Below are 20,063 nucleotides of genomic sequence, written 5' to 3' on the forward strand. Positions count from 1 at the left end.
CTCAACCTCACTCCGTCATCAATTTAATGAATTATCGTACAATTAATCAAACCCAATGCACAAATTGATAGAAATTCAAGATTTTAGAGTGCAATATAAAAACTTAAAACTTTGTGGTCCATTTTAAAAAAGTACCCACATATAAAGGGTATAGAGTAATTAACCCTTATAAATTCATAGCATAGAGGCAATAAACAGGAATTATAGCAATTAGCAACCTGCCTCCATATGAATATTGAGAATTGTTATTGGCTCTCAAAACATTTAATTTTACACTCCAAACCAAGGGATTCAGTTCACGAAAGCCCCTCAGTTTTATTCAAATTCCAAAAGTGGCATACAAAAAAAGTTCTTAGAGTGAGTGATCACTTTGAAGCTGATAACTGCTTGACAAATTCCTTTGAAGCTGATAACTGCTTGACAAATTCCAAAACAGCAGTGACTGAGTTTTTGGAAGCGAGAGTTAAGAATGCGTCGGCCTCATTCGAATCGGCGCCGCCGCCGCCGGCCAAGTCGGAGATAGCCCTGATGACAATGAAGGGCACCCTTTGCTGAAGACATATCAAGGCAACAGAAGCACTTTCCATTTCCACAGGGCTGACGTTGAATTTGTTGTATATGAAGCCTCTGTAAGCAGCATTGTCTAGATAAATGCTTGCACTTGTTCCCCTATCAACTCTTGCCACTTTTGGTGTATGGGACAAACATGTCGTCGAGTTCAGGCAGCCTTCCAATTTCAGGTCCTAGACACAATGTGCAATTTTCCAATTTTAATTGAACGCTAAAGATAATTATATGCATCGCATTTAATTTTAGACCGCATTGGTTAACAACATGATGGTGTCATTAAATATCTAGGAGACTAGGAATATTGACAAAAATGATCACAAATCAATTTTCAATTGTTGAACCAATCAAAATCAAATATCAAAGAAATACCAATTTGAATAATGATGACATACTGATCATCGATATGTCATTATTGTGACGTGCTAATGTTTGTTGTAATTGAGATATTTTTTGACTTTTTAGGATGTGGAAATAAGCGTGCCTTAAACTATACTCATTTTAAGGCATGAAAAAAAAAACGTCGTGAAAGGAAAGATGTCTTTTACACCACCGCGAACTTTTTTTTTTGGTTTGCCAAAATTAAATTTCCCAGCATTTAGGCCTCTTCAAGCCGTGCTATTACCTCCAATTTTTTAGAGATGTTATAGTAAAGGGGATCAACAGGAACCCAAAAGGCATGTTGTCTTTCCTCTGGAGTTCCATCTATCGGAAAGACTTCCTCCGGTTGATACCAAATATTGTTTAACAGGTTGTCATATGAGGAGCTGCTTGCATTGACTGTATAATTTGCAAATTTTAAGTAGCCAATTTCTCTGGTGTAGTCTCCGCTTGCTTCAAGGGGTAGCTCGTTTTCTGGCCCTTGTCCATATCTCTGCACCATGTCACACGCACACACAAGCACACTAATAACCGCAAATTCATATTTACTAACAAAAAGAGGGAAATAAAGAAGGGATAACTCATAAGCTGAAAAGAAAAATTGACGTTACTCAAGGAGTTAAGTGAGGTCTAATTAACAACTATTGAATGTCAGGGATTAGTTAAGCGGCATTTAAATTTCGGGAGCTTAAATGAACGATATAAGTAGCTCTAGACAGTGTTTGCTCTAAATCTGCGAAACCTTGAGTTCAAGCTCATTTACTAATTAGGTTAGTTTCATGTGCTAGATGATATATATTTGAGAAAGTAACCCCTTCCAAGTAATACTTCCATCCCAAATTGCTTAACTTCAAAGTTTGTAATGAAATTCGTGCATCGAATTCTCTCTATGTACTTGCTTACATGTTTTGAAAACCTAGTTAATTAATAATAAGGTTGTGTGAATTTCCAGTTAGTTGGTAAAAGCGACTTGTGGCCGTAATTAGGAAGAGGAGGCACCTGCCAGTTCCAAAGAGCACTATGGGCCCAATACTGAGGAATGACCACGTCGGCAATGTTTATGGATGGGTTTGCATTACCAGCTATGCCATAATGCACCACTCCTTCTATGTCGAAGAGGCTTAACAAAAGCTGAGTAGTAATTCCTGCATTAATCTGCAAAAACATAAAAATGATAACACATGCAATCAGAAAAGAGGATACAACGAGAAACTTTGAGTGCGGCGATCATAACTTGACATGATGTTACTAATTTACGTATTATATATAAATAAACGATGTAATATATGTAATAGAGTATAACTAATGTCAATAAACATGCCACAACCTGAGTGAATCAATAACACCGTGTTGCGATGTGATTCGCACCCAGGCTGAAATATTACTCGAAGAAAAACTAAAGTGAATTAGAAAGTCAGAAGGTACATGATAATATATATGTATGTGTGTATGTACCATTGAGAGTCCTGTCATAACCAATATGACTTTCTTGTTAGCAATGGTTCCGAACCGAAATCTTCTTCCTTTGAAAACCACAGAAAGAAAGTATATAAGAAAGTATATATTTCATACTAATTATTTGCTTCATTTTGTTTTTCAAAAGGTCTAAGTTCGAATCCCCGTCTTCTTTTCCAGATGAAGAAGTAGAACACGATTTGTATGCGTACCGGAGACATCTATGGTAAGGTTAGTTGAGGTGAAGTTTGGAGATTGAAGAAGAGGGTTCATTTCGAAAGCGTTTGGAATGACCACGCCTAGATAAGGGCCACTCTGGTTCGCCTCGTCGATCGACTTGTATGTCTCTGCGGACAATGCAGCATCTGCCTGCAGTTGTCTGTTAAGCATGAAGAAGCTGATCATCATCAGAGAAGCTACTACTGATGAAGCTCCCATCTTTGTGTGTGAGAGAAAGAGAGAGAGGTGCCCTAAGGAATAAAGAATTAGAGAATTTATAAAGATTTTTCTCGGAATATGGACGATACACTACGTATTAGTACATAAATAATGAAATACTTCTATTAAAAATTAACAACTTATAAAATAAAACTTTTTTTTATTTATATAATGATACGTAGTATATTATTCGTGTTCTTAGTACTTATCAATCGATTCAAAATTTCTCCGGGGGCGTGTGTTACTTATCAATCGATTCAATCCCATGCCATGTGTTGAAGTACACTGACCAAACCCATATGTCTCTGTCTGCTATTATTTCACAAACACGTGTCATCATCTGGGTGGATTAATTAAAGCAATAATTTGTCAAAAGTTAATGAGATTAGGAAGTGGACCCAACCTTGATATAACGAACAAAAATTCGTACGCATTTAGTAATTATTGAGATTAGGACGTAGACCTAACCTCCAGCTCATGAACGCATTTACTCTTCTCGAGAGTAACACGTGATTGGCGTTTTAAAATAACTGAGACATTGTAATTTTGATAAAAATGAATAAATAAAACGAGCTCCAAAAATGTATTGCCATGTTTTGAGGCCATGCATAATATTTTGTAAAGTCTCATATTCCAATTGAGATATCAAATTAAAATGTTGTTTGGTTATTTATAAAACCAAGCGGGTCATAATTTAATAATAAAATAGTTAATAAGTGAAGAAAAATATACATGTGGACCCAACATTAAAACAAAACAAAAACAGATTTTACCATTGCCTTCAAATTTGGTAGTAAAGTGGAGAATGTCGGTCCATGTAGAATTTTAGCATCTCTTCTGAAACGAGAAAATCACCTAATTTTTAGCTCTCCTTGCCCTCATGCCATGTGTAGACTCTTACCTAACAACGTGATACCAATTGTACAGATTTAATAACAACACGTGAGCTAGCTACCACTTGCTCACAATATGAGTGAGTGAGAGAAGCATCAACAGCACACAAGTTTACTTCAAAACCAAAAGTAAGTTCCTTTTGTTACTTAAGAGTTTTGGAGCTTGTTTGGATATGCTTTTAAAATAATTAAAAATGTTTATAATGAAAATATTTTTGAAAACAATCCTTAGACCATCTCCAATGGTTTGGCTAAAAGCCAAATATTTTAACCATGGGCTAACTTTTTCAACCTTCAATCATCCTCTATATTCACCAATCTTTCAACTTTCAAATAATTTTTGTTTCCTAAAAATCCTCAATATCTCATCAATGGGTGATAAAAGAAGGCGTAGCATGGCAATGCAAATGGCACAATACCAAGCAAGGATTGAGATTGAGGATGAATAATTGTTCAACGCCGAAGTTGAACTTATCAACTCGTTTATGATTTTATCCCACAAAACTTTCTTATTTTGATTTGTACCAACTGCACCATCTTCGCTAACAGAAACCCATGCCAAGCATAGAGCAACATCTTCCTCACAAGTCCAATTACGACATCTAATATGCTCTCTTGCCATGTTGAACAATTTGGAAATGGAAAGAAATGGTAGAAAGATAAATTAGAAGATTTGTAAGAGAAAATTGAGTTTTGTGTGGATGTTTGAACAAATACATAGGTATTTATAGAGTTTTTGAGTGAATTTTTAGTTAAATAATATTTTTAAATTATTTTAGCCATTGGATTTAAATTTGGACCGTTAGATCTTTTTTTTACCGTTAGATTTAATTATATTCGATCTCAGCCATTGGATTCAATGTATTTTAAAATAACATATTTAAAAAAAAATCAAATTTGAATTTGGACCGTTGGATCAACCAACGGTCTGTGAAAACCAGCCATCAGATTGAAAATGTAGCTGTTGGACTGCATTGGGTGGCCGACAAACTGCTGAAAGCGGGGCCCACCCCTGTCGGAAACGAATTGCAAGCGCTTCGCGTGGGGGCGAGTTGGAGCATGAACGGGCCAAGGCTGGCCTAATGTCCAGCGAGTCCAGCCGTGGGGGGGGGGGTATTTGGCCCAACTTTAACATTTGGCATTTAACCCAATGTTTTAGCATGGGTTGGAGATGGTTTTGGGTGGGGGGGGAGGGGAATTTAACATTTAACCCACCATTGGAGATGGTCTTAGTAAAAATACTAATAAATCCTGAAAAAACACCTAAAGTGCTTCAATGCTTCTAGTAGAAAGCACTTAAAGTGATTTTGGAACCCAAAAACATTTTCACTAGAAACATTTTCAATTATTTTAAAAGCACGTACAAACGAGCTATCGAACGTTTGAACCAAAGATTTCGGATTTGACATAACCAACATTGGTTTTGTTTCTTAGGAACCGAAAATGTGTAGAAAAACCAACTCAAACTCATTTTATGGTTCCGAATTGGTTTTCGAAAATGTTACGAAGCTCAATTGCCGGGTTGTTTTCACTTTTCTGATGGAAAAAGACGACGATTTACAAAGACTTAACTTGGAAAAGTGCTCCCATATTTACACCGTTTAACATGACAAACTATTACGTATTTCAAACTTGAACTTTGTAAGCAAATGATAACACAAGTTTTATCGTCAACAAAGCGTTGATCAATGGGCTACAGACCAGGGGGTTTCAATAACGGAACCAGATTGTATACCCCTTCCACATCGACGGGCACTCTGAGAGCCCGGCTAAGGAGCTCGGGTGTAGTAGTCTTGCCCTTCCAAGTACTGAACCATGGTCCTCCTCCAACTTCCACTGCGGCCATGTTACTTGTAACATCCAATATCATCTAAAAGATAGACAAAATCAAAAGGTTCAAATCACACAAAAATTTTGCCCAAGTGATCAAATCATTAACTATATCACACTACAGTATATAGGTAAGCCAGAAACATACGTGTTGGGGGAAAAATGAAAAGGGGGAAACTATGCGGCATGGTCACTGGTTATGGCTTGTTTAATGTTCTTTTTTCTCGGTTACAGTGGCTTGTTTAATCTAGACGAACAGTTGGAAGAGCAAATAGTTACCTAATGATGGGTGTTATGACAGGCTATGTAGAACTAGTCATTCCTGCTAAAAAAATTTTGGGCTGATATCGGGTTTAGAAGTACTTTCAGCTAAAGATTGATATGTTCTAACCCAGGTCATCTAGATAACTGTTGCTTATTTATCCATGACTTCTTTATCTCTACTGTGGCAAACCAGGGAAGGAAGTGTGCTCTAATGGACTATGGCATAGTTTTTTATTCGCACGGCAAACTTAAATCAAAGTCACAATAGATCTTGTCAAATAACTGGTCAACTTAGAGTTGTATGTCTTGCCTAGAACCAGGTTAGCTCTTTCATTTTCCTCAATTTATCAGAGTCCCAGACATATTGCAAGCCTGGGACAGGAAAAAAAAATTAAAGAAAAGAAAAATTGAAGAAAAAAAAAGAACCGAGACCAATAAATACGTGTGTGTGTATGAGTGAAAAAATGTGCACCTTCCCCTTGCTGCCATCATATCTTCTTTCCCACATTTTCAATTTTAGATCACCAAAACAAGTATCTTTACAAGCTGGGGCAAGTCCAGCTTCTGATGTTGGGGCACGCAACGTTGTACCAGGATCCTCTGTTGTTGCCTCTAATTCAACCTGCTCATTAACAAGACCAATACGTTGGTGACTACAAAGGTTTTTATTACTTAGCACAACTATAGAGATTTCATTCCCAGGTGTAAACTTCTATAATGTTTGAGGGAGGGGCAAGATGAAAGAGATGTTCAATTACCATGTATGTTTCATTCTCTGCAACAATGGACCAATAACCCCAAGGAGCAACTTCCCAACTAACAAGGCCATTCCAGGGGACAAATTCATAAAACTTTCCACCATAGTGAACTCCAATCTGCATCATAAATGCATGAATTGTGAACATGTTAAAGGAAACAAATGCACGACTATTTGTTTGCAATAAAGGGCGACGTTTGCTCTAACTTTACTTGGAAATTTTATTTTCATGGATATCTATCCAATTCCTAATTTATCACGAGCAATTGTACAATGCAAAGGATGAGCCTTTATTTCATCTTCATCTATTTTCCTATAACATATCTTATGAAGAAAATTTTACAGAGACCAACACAAACAACAAGATTCTGAATGCCAAAGCAACTGCTCAACCCCTACTTCTCCCTCCTCTCTGAATCTCATTAAAAATATTCCTCTCAAAGATAATTTAGTGGAACATAAACTGCGCAGAAACAAACTAGGGAAAACAAAGCAATGTTTTAGAGCAAAATCCACCGGTGAAGTACCAAAGCAGCATTTTCAAAAGTCTCAGTTAATCCAGGTAGTTGCCTCAACCCGCCGCCTGCTGTCAGAGCAACTTCTCCCGTAGCACCTTCAAAGACATTACATTGAACCTGCGGTGTGACATCAATCCATCCAAAAAATCAGTGGATGCGATGCCAAACAAATAATACAATGAAGAGTAAGCTTAACCTTTACTATAATAAGCCTACCCAGAACCATTTTCTTGGAAATGCTCCACCCCAATTCTTTTCAGAATAAGAAGGAGCATCTTCAAACTCAAATCTTTCACCGTCCCACTCTATCCAACCTGAGATTTAAATGGAAACTGAGACAATGCCCAGAAAAGTGCGTACAGGTTTCTAAGACGTGCAAATTTTGGAGTATATGATATTCTAAAGACAGAAACACATGATTGTCCAAAAATAAAATAGCTAAATGGTCCAGGAAATATCTGCAAGGAGTTAAAGGAGATAAGCAAATGCCTGTTGACAATCCACCAGCCATGCATATTTGCCAATGGGGTTCAAATACAGGAAAAGCTGCTAACCAGCCAGCAGTAGATTTCTGCTTAGACCCAACATCACCCCATCCATAAATTGGGCGGGTGCTGTATTCCCAGCGAGCAGTTGGCACAGTTTCCACATAATCTGACCTGACATGAACAATAATGTACCTCAAAGAACTAATAAACTCTATGGGTTCAGGCAACCCAAATTTTCATAGGTAAATAACAAAATAAGAACAAGGAGAGGCATACCTGCCATCATCACGAATAGATCCTTGATGCCAGAGTGGGGTGACTTGAAAACCTTCTATCACTCGACTATCGAATTCCTATGCAATATATTCCACATGTGAGGAAAAATTAAAAGAATTAAATTGGGCGGCTATCTAGGAAGAATAATGAATATAAACCAAAACAAATAAGGAGGTTCAAATATAGTATATTAACCTTTGGAGGAACCTCCTTGTTCGGAGGTTTCGATTGTTTTTCTGCTATAAAAGTGTTCCCCAACATAAGCTCTTCCCTACCTACGCATTAAAAGCATTCACAACCAGCATAATTAAAGCGGATACACGGAGAATCCTAAAATAATACACAGGTCGAAAATACGAAATTCAGGACACCCAAAAGAGCAACAACATTTCTTTTATTAGTTAACAACACATCATCCCGAAAAGTTTCGAAATTTGAAATTCTTCAGAAACAACAGATTGAGTAACAAGGAAGCTATATGTAATGCAACTATGAATCTCATGGAGAGTTCGATCCTAACAGCAAAAGTTCTTACTTCCCCAAAAGTTCTGAGATTCTTCAGAGTACTGGCAAATGTACTTGTCGTAAGCACCCAGAATTTGAGCACCGACGCCCGTCGATCTCTGCCCGTTCTGAGCCAATTCTAAAGCCGTCAGCGGCTTCTGGAACGCAGGATTCTCAACGGAGTACATGAAACAGAAGCTCTGCCTCCGCTCCGGAATCGAAACCTTGAAGTACCATCCTTCAAAGAATTTCCGGGTAGTTCCATCAAAATGGTACCTAATTACAAAATTATCCACCAAAAACTCACTCAATTTACAAATTACATCCCCAAAAATGTCAAGAAATTAAGCTCAATGCACATACATACCCGCTGTGAGGAGTTCGAAGGTCTCGGCTTTGCGGTGTGGGGACGTAGACGGAGCTCGCGGCGGCTTTGTCCTGCTGAGTTGTGGAGGAGGAAATGGTGGAACTGATTCGAAACCCTAATTTCGGAGTCCTCAAAGAGCTGCGTTTTGAAGATTGAGAGCGGAGAGGGTTTCCGGTTCGAAAGTTCAAGCTTGGAGTGAAATGGTGGTGATCGTGCAGTGACGACAGGCTTGACTCCATCGATATACTGCGATGGAAGTTGAAGAGAGAAACGGAAGGAGGAGAGAGAGAGAGAGGGAGGAGGTGAGGTGTGTGTTGGTGTGAATTTTTGTGTTACAGCTTTAAACAACAATAGCTGGATGAGAGGTGGCGGGTAATGGAGGCAAACACGAAATAAATGTTCAGAACCCGGCCCAGATTACAAACCGGAAACAAGCCCACATACATAAACCCGAGCCCGATCTCATTTTAGGGCGATTTATAGTGGGTACTGAAATGTCTTGTGGTTTGATGAGTAATGTTCTCTTATTAGACCAGACTAATCCATCACTAATCATGTGGGATGGAACCATTAGTTTGGTATAGACTTTGTGGTTTAACGAGTATTTTCTTGTCAGACAGTCACACACGTTATATTATCAGATTTGTCAATTAACATATATACAAAGTATTATATTGATTATTTGACAACATGAAGGACGTCAAACTATTTGGTATAAAAAATAAAATAAAATAAAACGACCTCGCATTCAATACAAATAGTTGTGATTTTCATACTCGACTTTTTTTTTTCTTTGCATTCATCTTGTTTTTTATTTTGATTTATTTGATCGTACAATTAGAAATAGCGAAAAGTGCAAGGAGAGAAAACCGAGAGTACAAGTTTTAATACATAATGAAACAAATTTCATTAAGTGGCTGAAATTAAGAAGGCCTCAAGCCATCAACAACATTCATCACACTTCTTGCCTTTACTTTGATTTGGGAAATCTTACATTCAAAGAAAGGCTTTGAAGCCAAGAAAATGGCAACAACATGATACAATAGTTTGTAGACAATTAAAACAAAACCTAGTTCAAAATTGTGCTTCACAACCGTTTCGATGTAGGAAGAAAAACACAAGAAAATGTTGTACATGTCGTCTATGAGAAACAAAACAAGGCCAATGGCGAATGCAAGCAAGAGACTAGTCAACACGACGGAAATAACGAGAAGAAGAACGCATGCGATGAATGCGGCGTGGAGAAATGCAAGTAGGAAGAGGTCGAGATTCAGTTCCATCGGAGGGTACAATTGAAAATAGCGAGAGAGAAAGTTGGGGATGTTATAAAGGAAAAAGGTGGAGCTTGAAGAAGGAAAGAGATGAAGTGACTTGCACTCATTCTATTGAATGGCAACGAAGTCATATTTTTTTAAGTTATTTGGAGTTCATAGCAAGTCATTCCGTTTTGTGCAATTTGGCCAACCTTCCCTACTTCAACAAGTAAAATTTTCTCTTGTTAAAAAAAACATAATGCGAAGGAAATTTGGTATCTCTTACAATCACACATAATCATTCCCACCTGTGACTAGGGGAAATAGCGTTTGATTTAAAAACTAGGAAAACGCTGTGGGAAAATCCTCGACCAATTTTTTGAATGATCGTATGAAACTGCTGAAGTGTTTGAACATTTTAAAACGGTTAACTAATCCAGAAACAAACGAAAACAGTAGATTGAACTCTAAAAATTCATGAAAATACCATCTAAACGATGAATTGCCTTTCCTTTCTTCTTCTACAATACCATCTAAATGAAATGTTAAATTAAAAAGAAAAAAAATGTTAAATTAAGAAATATCTGATTTGTAAAATAAAATCAGAAAACAATGTTTAAACCATTTGATTTGCATCAAAGGCAAAGTCCAACCCAATTTGGGCAGAGCATGTCCCAGGCATAAACCCAAACTCGACCCAATCGTAAAATTTTTCAGCCCGCTAGGACTTAGCCCAAACATAAGGGCATTTATGTCATTTCGTATCCTACTCTCCGAAAAGCCGGCTCAATTCGCACTAGTGTGAAATTCTCTCTCCCCTTGCTCACTTCGAAGTTCCTACTTCCCCTACAAACTGAAAAGCTTCATCGTAGTCTCAGATCCATCGCTCATTCTCTCACCACCACCGATTGAGGAGGGAGAGAGAGAGAGAGAGAGAGAGAGGAGAGATTTTCAGTCGCCATGGGCGCGGCGAGCATGGCGATTCGAGGTTTCCTGCTTCTACTGCTGTTCTTATCAGCTGCACATCTCAGTCTTTCGCTTTACGAAGATCAAGTCGGTCTCATGGATTGGTAAATTTCAATAGCATACCCTCTCCGTTTGATGACTAAGAAATTATCGGAATATGATTAAGATTTGAAATTCGATTGAAATCGCTTCACTTGATTTCTCTGAATCCAAACGGAAGTTAATTTCTGTAGAATTTGATCTTATATGCGTCGAATTGAATCGTAACCAAACTGTTAGTCGTAAGTTTGAATTTTTGTTTTTTGTTTTTGCATTGATTTTTTACTCTGCGGGACTTTGAATTGATTTTTGTAAGTTTCTGTTTTGTTGTAGGCACCAGCAGTATATAGGGAAAGTGAAGGAAGCAGTGTTCCATACTCCGAAAAGCGGGAGGAGGCGGGTTGTGGTGTCCACTGAGGAGAATGTAATAGCATCGCTTGATCTCCGGCACGGGGGGATAAGTAAGTTCCTCACTATTTGAGATGTAATAATCATATATGGATATTTTTTTGTAGCCTCGGCTCAAACCTTGAACCGAATGTTAACCGGTGCTTTTGTTTTGTGCAGTTTGGAGACGTGTTCTTGGGAGCAATGATGTTATAGGCGGAATCGACATAGCATTGGGAAAATGTAATTGTTATGCGTGCATTCATCCTTTTTTGGTTAAATTTTTTCATTTGCCTCTACACTATATGATTACGTGAACTTTGTGGTTGAAAGACTCATTTGTCGGGAATAAACAAATTTCATATTATCACGTTAGCGAATTGGCTATAGAAAAAAGGGGGTTGAAGTGTGCCACATTATTTTTTCTCTATTAGGAATCCATTATTAAATGCTTCAGCAATGAACGTATATTGTTGATCCAAAGGTTGAGCATTCTATGTTGTTTTTTCAGATGTCGTCACCCTTTCATCAGACGGAAGTATTTTAAGAGCATGGAACCTTCCTGATGGTCAGATGGTTTGGGAATCCTTTTTAGAGGGCTCAGGATCCTCAAAATCTTTATTAAGTGTCCCGGTTAGTAAACAACATTTACACTCACTCTTCCAAAGCTTCATTTATGCTACACAATTCAATCCTACATTTAATGTTCGTGCAGACAAGTTTGAAAATTGACAAGGAAAATTTGATCCTTGTTTTCGGTAAAGGGTCTCTACATGCTATTTCTAGCATTGATGGCGAGGTTCTTTGGGAAAAGGATTTTGCAGTTGAAAGGTACTTTGACTTAGAATTTTGTGATTAATAATCATTTGTAATACAATTCTTTTTTTGTATTTAGTAAATATTGCTATTTCACTAATATTTTGTTTTTTCCATGTTTTCAGTGTAGAGGTTCAACAGATTGTTCAGCCTATTGGCGGTGATTTAGCTTATGTACTGGGATTTGTTGGTTCTTCCCACTTTGATGCGTATCAGATCAATGCAAGGACCGGAGAGTTGCTGAAGCACAACAGTGCACCCTTTTCGGGTGGCTTTTCAGGGGAAGCACTGCTTGTTTCTAGTGAAATTCTTCTGACATTGGATTCCACGGGGTCAAAGCTGGTAATTGTAAGTTTTCAGGATGGAGAAATTAACTATCAACAGACACCTATATCTGATATTTTTGGGGATTCTCTTGGAACACCAGTGCTGTTACCTTCAAAACTTCCAGGATTGTTTTCTGTAAAACTTAATGGGGCTGTCATATTCATAAGAGTGACTGGTGAAGGAAAGTTGGAGGTGCTGGATAAAGTAAATAATGTGGCAGCTATCAGTGGTGCAATCTCAATTTCAGATGGGCAACAGGCTTTTGGACTAGTTCAACATGGAGATGGTAAGATCCATCTTACAGTAAAGCCTACTATTGACTTGAGTGCTGATCTGCTCAAAGAAAGTATCGATATGAACAATCAGAGGGGGGTTGTTCATAAGGTTTTCATAAACAATTATATCCGGACAGACAGGTCTAATGGGTTTAGGGCCTTAATCGTCATGGAGGATGATTCACTTCTGTTGTTACAACAAGGTGCAGTTGTATGGAGTAGGGAGGATGGGCTTGCCTCAATTATTGATGTAGTGACGTCAGAACTACCTGTGGAAAAGGTAGGCGTCTCAGTTGTGAAAGTGGAGCAGAACCTCTTCGATTGGCTTAAGGTATGAATTGTGATATGGTTTAATGGAGTCGGAGACTTATAAGCAAGGCTAAAAGGTGTTGACTTTCTGCATGTTAACTGCATATGGGATCACACTTTGTAGAATTGCATAGCAGTGTGGTTTCATATGCAGTGTGTATACATATGCTCTTTTGTTAGTTTGTATACTGTGGTAGTCATTTTGGACCAGGGTTTTTTAGTTAACATGTCTGCTTGACTGTTCTTTTTCTTATTCTTTTTTCATTGATTTTGTGTTATTTTGAAGGGACACATACTGAAGCTTAAGGGAACCTTAATGCTTGCAAGTGCTGCAGATGTTGCAGCTATACAAGAGATGAGGCTAAAAAGCTTTGAAAAGAGCAAACTGACCCGTGACCATAATGGTTTCCGGAAGCTCCTCATAGTACTGACGAGAGCAGGAAAACTTTTTGCCTTGCACACCGGATATGGGCAAGTTGTCTGGTCTCTCTTAGTGCCTACTCTGCGTAAGTCTGAAACCTGCAAGTACCCGACTGGGTTGAATATTTATCAGTGGCAGGTACCCCATCATCATGCAATGGATGAAAATCCATCTGTGCTCATAGTAGGCCGATGTGGGCAAAGCTCTGAGGCACCAGGTGTTCTTTCTATTGTTGACGCATACACGGGCAAGGAAATTAACTCAATGGCTGCAGTTCATTCTATTGTGCAAGTTATACCACTGCCATTTACTGATTCGACAGAACAGCGTCTTCATCTACTAATAGATGCAAACCAGCGTGGGCATTTATACCCAAGAACATCTGAGGCTATTGACATTTTTCAACGGGAGTTCACAAACATATACTGGTACTCGGTTGAAGCTGATAATGGCATTATCAAAGGACATGCTTTGAAGGGCAATTGCAACCAGGAAGCCGTAGATAGCTACTGCTTTGAGTCCAAGGATATATGGTCGATTGTATTCCCATCTGACTCAGAAAAAATCATTGCAACTGTGACTAGAAAATTGAGTGAGGTATGATTGTGTCTTGCTGTCACATACTATATAGGTGTAACCCTGTAAGCGAACATACTGTTCTTGAAAATTTTGCATTTTTTCCTTTAATTGTATCCATTATATTTTTTAATTTCTTCACTTTGTTTATTTTTTTATATTATTGGTTCTCTGTATTTTTTGTTATTTCATCTTGTAGATCATTCCCTATTCACTTTGTCATGTAGATTCTATCATCCACAGTCAACCTTTTAACAAACTTTGGTCTTACTAGTCCTCTTGGCATGGCCAGTTTTATTGGAAAGAGGATTCTTGTGGTTTGATTTACTACCCCCTTATATGCTCTGTAGTGTGTTTGGTCAGAAAGGAATAGTAGGTTTCTTGAGGAGTGTGGTACTGTACTCATGACCTTAACACAAACTATTTTTTTAGATTGTTATGAGCTTAAGACAAAAAAAAAAAAAAAGAAGATAAATAAATAAAATAAAATATTGCTATTTCATTCGCTCATTGCTTGCGCATTTGAATTTGTTTCTTCACATTTTACTTCTCGAAAAAGGAGAAATTTGGTCTTTCAGTCTTTGGATATTCTTTCCTGTTTTATATTTTTGTAACAAAGGCTAGTGATTCTCCGTCCAGGTGGTTCATACTCAAGCAAAGGTTATTGCAGACTCAGAGGTGATGTATAAATACATATCTAAAAATCTACTCTTTGTGGCAACCGTTGCACCAAAAGGCAGTGGTGAAATTGGAACAGCTACCCCAGAGGAGTCCTGGTTGACTGTATATCTTATTGACACTGTAACTGGTCGTATATTGCACCGGATGACCCATCACGGTTCACAGGGACCTGTCCATGCTGTAAGCTTTCCTTCTGCTTTGTTTATGGTTGTGTAATTGAGAATTTGAGAGACAATTCTCTTAACAAGTTTCTACATCTTGCAGGTTTTCAGTGAGAATTGGGTTGTTTACCACTACTTCAATCTTAGAGCACACAGATATGAAATGTCAGTCATTGAGATATATGATCAGTCCCGAGCGGTATGGTTAAAAACTTAACTTTTTATGTATAATTTGTCCAGTGGTTGCCATTAAATATACAATCTGAATCAAAATGCAATTCACAGGATAACAAGGATGTTTTGAAGCTTGTTCTTGGGAAGCATAATCTTACTTCACCTATTTCATCATATTCTCGACCAGAGGTTGTGACAAAATCACAGTCTTACTATTTCACGTATTCTGTTAAAGCAATAGATGTAACCTTAACAGCAAAGGGTATAACTTCGAAGCAGCTTCTTATTGGTACAATTAATGATCAGGTAGGGTACTACCTTTGAGGATCCTGAGATATTATTTTGTTTTGTTCTTTGGGACTCTATTCCTCGTATTACACTTGCTTTTATATCTCCCTTTAACGAGGGTAAACACTTCGTAGGTTTTGGCACTTGACAAGCGTTTTCTGGATCCCCGTCGGTCACTCAATCCCACACAAGCGGAGAAAGAGGAAGGCATTATTCCTCTAACTGATGCATTGCCAATAATTCCTCAGGTATGCTAGTAGTATGTACTATCATCATTATGAGAGCATATCTTGCAAAGCAATTCTTAATATTTCCTTGATCCTCTTAATTCTCAGCATTATTGACCTTAAATATTTTACTGTATGATTAATTTTACAAAAATCTGAAACGCTATCAGTTTAGTTGTTGGACTTTAACGTGGGAGGTTTAAAGAAACGGTATACAAGATATGCTTGTTTGGGTTCATATTTCCTATGCTATCGTATATCTTATTTCAGAGTCCAGTTTTCAAAGAAGCAACTTTCTTGTATGTAAAGTTTTGTATAACTTCTGAGTGGTATTTGGATATTGATCCTTCACTTAGCAGGGAGATAGATAATTATTACTTTCAGTATTTAACAATAACATTGAGATAGCTCGATTTCTGAAAACCTGCATTGGAATTTTGTTGTAGCTCTAATTTTTTAAGCACCTCTTTCTTTTTGCTAATATTTGGTCTGAATGTCTTGTACAAATCTTGTACCTGCAGTCCTATGTGACACATAACCTCAAAGTGGAAGGACTTCGAGGCATCGTGACAGTGCCTGCCAAGCTGGAATCAACAACTCTTGCCTTTACATACGGAGTGGATCTGTTTTTCACTCAACTCGCTCCCTCGAGGACCTATGATTCGCTCACAGATGATTTCAGCTACGCGTTGCTTCTCATCACCATAGTTGCACTCATAGCAGCAATCTTTGTCACATGGATTTGGTCGGAGAAGAAAGAACTAAAAGAGAAGTGGAGGTAACCTGTCTTCTGGGTATTTCGATCTGACCTTTTTGCGTTTTTTTTCCCCTTACTTTTAACTTAAATTAGGAGGTTTACTCCCAAGTCGTAATTTTAGCATGCCTAGCCTAGCTTTAGAGGCATTTTATGTTGTAAAAAATCCATATTATTTTTTTGTATCGACATTCGACAATCTAGATTGTGTCTTGATGTTGTACATTTCAAGTGCAAGAAAATAGTGAACTCTTTCACGCCGTTTAGATTCTCTAAATAAGTAGAAATGCATCGTCGTGTTATTTGGTTTGAGGTTTCCATTCTTCTTCTAGAGACTTAAATGGCCCGGTTACTCTGTCACGGTGTCGTCTCGTGCCAATGGAATACAGACAGGATTTATCAACATGTTCTTGTTTCATTAGCACGGGATGCCAGATAATGGTATACCTGTGCCATATAATAAGTTGTTCCCGTTCTTCCGACCCTGAAGTAATCAATGTTCATGAAATAATGAGATTCCCCTCATTTGGTCAAATTTGTGCTTTATGAACTGGCATAGCATAGCCTGTCCATAATTGAACTGCAGAGTCTGGTGCACTGGTCCTATAAAAATTGTTCGCTCTCAGTCAAATGTCGGAGATTTCTCCGTACTTGTTGTGCAAAATGTGTTATCGCCGGTAAAAAGAAACTTAATGCAGTAAGGGAGCAATTTCTACGCGTTATTCTTCACGGTCTGCAATCCCTCTTCGAAGTATAGCACTCAATTCCTCTTTGATTTGTTCAATGACGAAAAAATGGGTGTGCAAGAGGTGAAAAATGGCATGCCGAAATAAACTGCACTTTTCTTTCTAGATCGTCAATTTACTTCAATTTTTGAAGGATTTTTACTAAGATTGTTCTTGAAATTGGCATAATTTTTTACTTTGATCTCTAAGATTTAATATCAATATAATTGGTTCTTAAGTTTGCCCATTGTCCATCATTTTGGTCATTATGTAGAAAATCTTCGTTAAATAATGGTAAAAAAATTAAAAATACTCTCATTTTTTTGTCCAATTATTTTGGCCTAAGTATTTATTAAATTGAGAGGAGTATTTTTATAAATTTAGTCCTTAGTTAGTAGCATTAAGCTTTTCCATTATAAATTGATTTGAAATATTTGTAGGCTTTTTAGTCAAAATGGTTCATGAGATTTGCATAACTTCTCATTTTAGTCTCTGGGATTTGAAATTAATAGAAGTGGTCCCTGAAATTGTCAACCATCAATCATTTTGGTACTTTGATGAAAAATTATGTTAAGTAAGGATCAAAATGATAAAAATACCCTCAATTTAATAAATAATAGGGCAAAATGATTTGATAAAATTTGAGGGTATTTTTGTCATTATATTCTTATTCAATGGAGATATTTCAGAGAATGACCAAAATGATTGATGGTTGACAAACTCATAGACCAATTTTATCGATTTCAAATCTTAGAGATCAAAGTAAGGAGTTATACAAATCTCAGAGACCATTTTGATTAAAAAAAACATATTTGTATAAGACATTTGATTTAGTACATGTTTGGCACCGTATGTGAAGTAGGTTGTAAGTGCATGTCAGATACTAATCTACGAAACACTTCAAGGTGACATTTCAAGAAAAATAAAACTAAAATATTCGGGGGTATTCACACTTGTTTTTTTTTTTTTTTTTTTTTTTTACTAATTTTCTTGTCCGTCTCTTTTATTTAATAAAAAAATTAAGAAAATCAAAGTGTCAGAAGAAAAGAATATTCTTCGGATCCCTTTCATCTAATTTATATAAGTTAGAAATCTGAATTTCTAAAATTTGATCTAACAATTAAAGTTATTATAATTTTTAATATAGCTCTCTGTTTATAATTATTAGATCAAATTTCAAGATCCAAATTTATAGATCATGAGGCTTAAGTGAAAAGGATCCGGATCCCCCTTCCGTGAAAAAATTACCACCCATGTAAAATGTAACCAGAAGAAAATGGCACGTCATGTTATTTTTTTAATTTGTGTTATTATTATTTTCCTCAAAGTGGAAACTGACACGGTACTGGAACCTCTATATATAGACCAGGACGACACTTCCCCACAATCACATGGCCACATCCTTGCAACTTTCACCATCTTCCTCTGCTCTCTCTGCTCTGTCTCCTCTGCTCTATCTCTATCTCTCTCTCTCTCTCTCTCTCTCTCTCTCTCATCGGCAACAGAGTTAGACTCTAGCACCCATGAAAACTCAGCACCCAAAGCTCAAAACCCATCTCTTCTCCTGCGGCTTCTTCCGCCACTGCACCCGCACCGTCCTCAGCCCCACAACCCCTCATCCTCCGCCGCTCCCTTTCTCCTCCTCCGACCCACTGCCACCTTCACTCTCATTAGATTCATCACCTCCTACTCCTCAGCCGCCCGACCCGTCAACCCACCACCACTACCCCTCCAAACCCAACTCCGCCTCCTCTTCCTCCTCCACTTCCCAAAGCTTCACCCAGTGGAAATTCGATCTCCCGGACTCCCCCATCCTCCCTTACTCACAACCCGAACCCGACAGAAAGCCCGAACCCACATCAAAACCGCCGCCGCCTCCGCCGCAACCCATTTCCTCCACTAACCTCCAGGAGCTCTTCCATGCAGCGGAGCTCCAGCTCAGCATCGGGTCATACCCGGAGCAGATCGCGGCGCTTCACCTTTTAGAACGCTCACTTGTTCCTTACCCGCCACCAGACCCGGTTTGCCCTCCCGAATTAATGCGCGGGGTAGTAAGAAATTTAAAAAACAAGGCGGCGGCAAAACCGGCAACGAAAATTTTGTTGGCGCTTTGTCTGGCGGAGGGAAACCGTCACGTGGCGGTGGAGTCCGGGGCGGCTGCGGCGGTGGTGGAGACGGCATTGGAGTTGGAGGCTGCTTCGGCGGAGCGGTCCCTTGCGGCGTTGGAGCTGATGTGTACTGTGGCGGAGGGGGCGGCGGCGGTGAGGGCGCATGCAATGGCGGTGCCGGTTATGGTGATGATAATGGGAAGGACGTCAGCACGGGGGAAGGAGTATGCGATTGGTGTGCTGGCCGTGATATATGGTGGTGGGGACGATGAACAGGCGGCGGAGGCTGTGGCGGCGGCACCGCCGGAGGAGGTGGCGCGTGCGGTGGAGCTGGCTTTGCAAGGGGATTGTAGTGGTAGAGGGAGGAGGAAAGGGGCCCAGCTACTGAAGGTGCTTCAAGAGAACTAATGTGGTCTTTGTTTGTTTGGTACTTGGTAGAGGATCAACAAATGTAGTAATGCTTCGTAATGTATTATTGTTCGTGTTTTAGTAAGTTGGTATTCCAATAAACTACTCTTATCTACAGAAATGGTAATTCGAATTTTACTATGAAAGACCGGATACATTACCCTAATCAATTTGATATTAAACTTGGACTAGTTTTATAATTACCATAGTTTTAGTTTTTATTTTTCATTTTTGTGCCACATATATAGAGATGAAAAAGCGTGAGGAAATGTTGATGGAAAAAATTGGGTATGAATAACACACACAATGATAATTGAAAATAATTCATTTTCAGTTTCAAAATTTTGTTTCCACGCATGATAGCGTTGTTCACATACCAATTTTTACTTCTCACGTCATCCCTCAATTTTTAGCTGTCGAATTGAATGAA

The 20,063-nt window shown here is 38.3% G+C and overlaps 4 protein-coding genes across 4 annotated transcripts; 2 read left to right on the forward strand and 2 right to left on the reverse strand.

Annotated features, from left to right (window-relative positions):
• Window positions 1-227: 227 nt before the first annotated feature.
• Window positions 228-3,071, reverse strand: LOC103431322 (bark storage protein A-like). The gene is made up of 5 exons (XM_008369471.4): window positions 2,616-3,071; window positions 2,404-2,471; window positions 1,948-2,103; window positions 1,193-1,441; window positions 228-743 (listed from the first exon to the last, which is right to left on the reverse strand). The coding sequence occupies exons 1-5, from the start codon at window positions 2,839-2,841 to the stop codon at window positions 366-368; spliced, it is 1,077 nt and encodes a 358-aa protein (XP_008367693.2). The 5' UTR covers window positions 2,842-3,071; the 3' UTR covers window positions 228-365.
• A 2,219-nt stretch (window positions 3,072-5,290) lies between these two features.
• On the reverse strand, window positions 5,291-9,237 carry LOC103456033 (tocopherol cyclase, chloroplastic). Its single transcript, XM_008395660.4, has 10 exons — window positions 8,739-9,237; window positions 8,403-8,647; window positions 8,063-8,142; window positions 7,868-7,944; window positions 7,593-7,762; window positions 7,320-7,417; window positions 7,113-7,220; window positions 6,587-6,703; window positions 6,301-6,450; window positions 5,291-5,604 (listed from the first exon to the last, which is right to left on the reverse strand). Exons 1-10 carry the CDS (start codon window positions 8,975-8,977, stop codon window positions 5,428-5,430), a joined length of 1,461 nt encoding a protein of 486 aa, XP_008393882.2. The 5' UTR covers window positions 8,978-9,237; the 3' UTR covers window positions 5,291-5,427.
• Window positions 9,238-10,766: 1,529 nt separating this feature from the next.
• Window positions 10,767-16,653, forward strand: LOC103456032 (uncharacterized). Its single transcript, XM_008395659.4, has 12 exons — window positions 10,767-11,061; window positions 11,330-11,457; window positions 11,564-11,626; window positions 11,895-12,016; window positions 12,099-12,214; window positions 12,325-13,132; window positions 13,397-14,128; window positions 14,747-14,968; window positions 15,053-15,148; window positions 15,235-15,429; window positions 15,546-15,659; window positions 16,160-16,653. The coding sequence occupies exons 1-12, from the start codon at window positions 10,952-10,954 to the stop codon at window positions 16,418-16,420; spliced, it is 2,967 nt and encodes a 988-aa protein (XP_008393881.3). The 5' UTR covers window positions 10,767-10,951; the 3' UTR covers window positions 16,421-16,653.
• A 1,839-nt stretch (window positions 16,654-18,492) lies between these two features.
• On the forward strand, window positions 18,493-19,779 carry LOC103456031 (U-box domain-containing protein 26). Its single transcript, XM_017323000.3, is given in 3 exon segments — window positions 18,493-18,741; window positions 18,815-18,845; window positions 18,848-19,779. Coding segments are annotated over 3 exon segments (918 nt in total). The 5' UTR covers window positions 18,493-18,640; the 3' UTR covers window positions 19,634-19,779.
• The last annotated feature ends 284 nt before the right edge of the window (window positions 19,780-20,063 follow it).

This window comes from Malus domestica, chromosome 15 (assembly GCF_042453785.1).
Source record: "Malus domestica chromosome 15, GDT2T_hap1".
Lineage (NCBI taxonomy): Eukaryota > Viridiplantae > Streptophyta > Magnoliopsida > Rosales > Rosaceae > Malus > Malus domestica.

What these genes read in the sequence shown, in the direction of transcription:
- LOC103431322 (XM_008369471.4), bottom strand. Translation starts at nt 2,841, where the DNA reads ATGGGAGCTTCATCAGTAGTAGCTTCTCTGATGATGATCAGCTTCTTC. An exon ending in GTGCTCTTTGGAACTGGCAG is followed by an intron (nt 1,442 to 1,947) that starts GTGCCTCCTCTT and finishes GACATGGTGCAG; the next exon opens with AGATATGGACAAGGGCCAGA. An exon ending in ACATCTCTAAAAAATTGGAG is followed by an intron (nt 744 to 1,192) that starts GTAATAGCACGG and finishes CATTGTGTCTAG; the next exon opens with GACCTGAAATTGGAAGGCTG.
- LOC103456033 (XM_008395660.4), bottom strand. Translation starts at nt 8,977, where the DNA reads ATGGAGTCAAGCCTGTCGTCACTGCACGATCACCACCATTTCACTCCA. An exon ending in TCTATTCGTGATGATGGCAG is followed by an intron (nt 7,763 to 7,867) that starts GTATGCCTCTCC and finishes TGTTCATGTCAG; the next exon opens with GTCAGATTATGTGGAAACTG. An exon ending in CTTTTGAAAATGCTGCTTTG is followed by an intron (nt 6,704 to 7,112) that starts GTACTTCACCGG and finishes TTTATGATGCAG; the next exon opens with ATTGGAGTTCACTATGGTGG.
- LOC103456032 (XM_008395659.4), top strand. Translation starts at nt 10,952, where the DNA reads ATGGGCGCGGCGAGCATGGCGATTCGAGGTTTCCTGCTTCTACTGCTG. An exon ending in AAGGATTTTGCAGTTGAAAG is followed by an intron (nt 12,215 to 12,324) that starts GTACTTTGACTT and finishes CCATGTTTTCAG; the next exon opens with TGTAGAGGTTCAACAGATTG. An exon ending in TATATGATCAGTCCCGAGCG is followed by an intron (nt 15,149 to 15,234) that starts GTATGGTTAAAA and finishes TGCAATTCACAG; the next exon opens with GATAACAAGGATGTTTTGAA.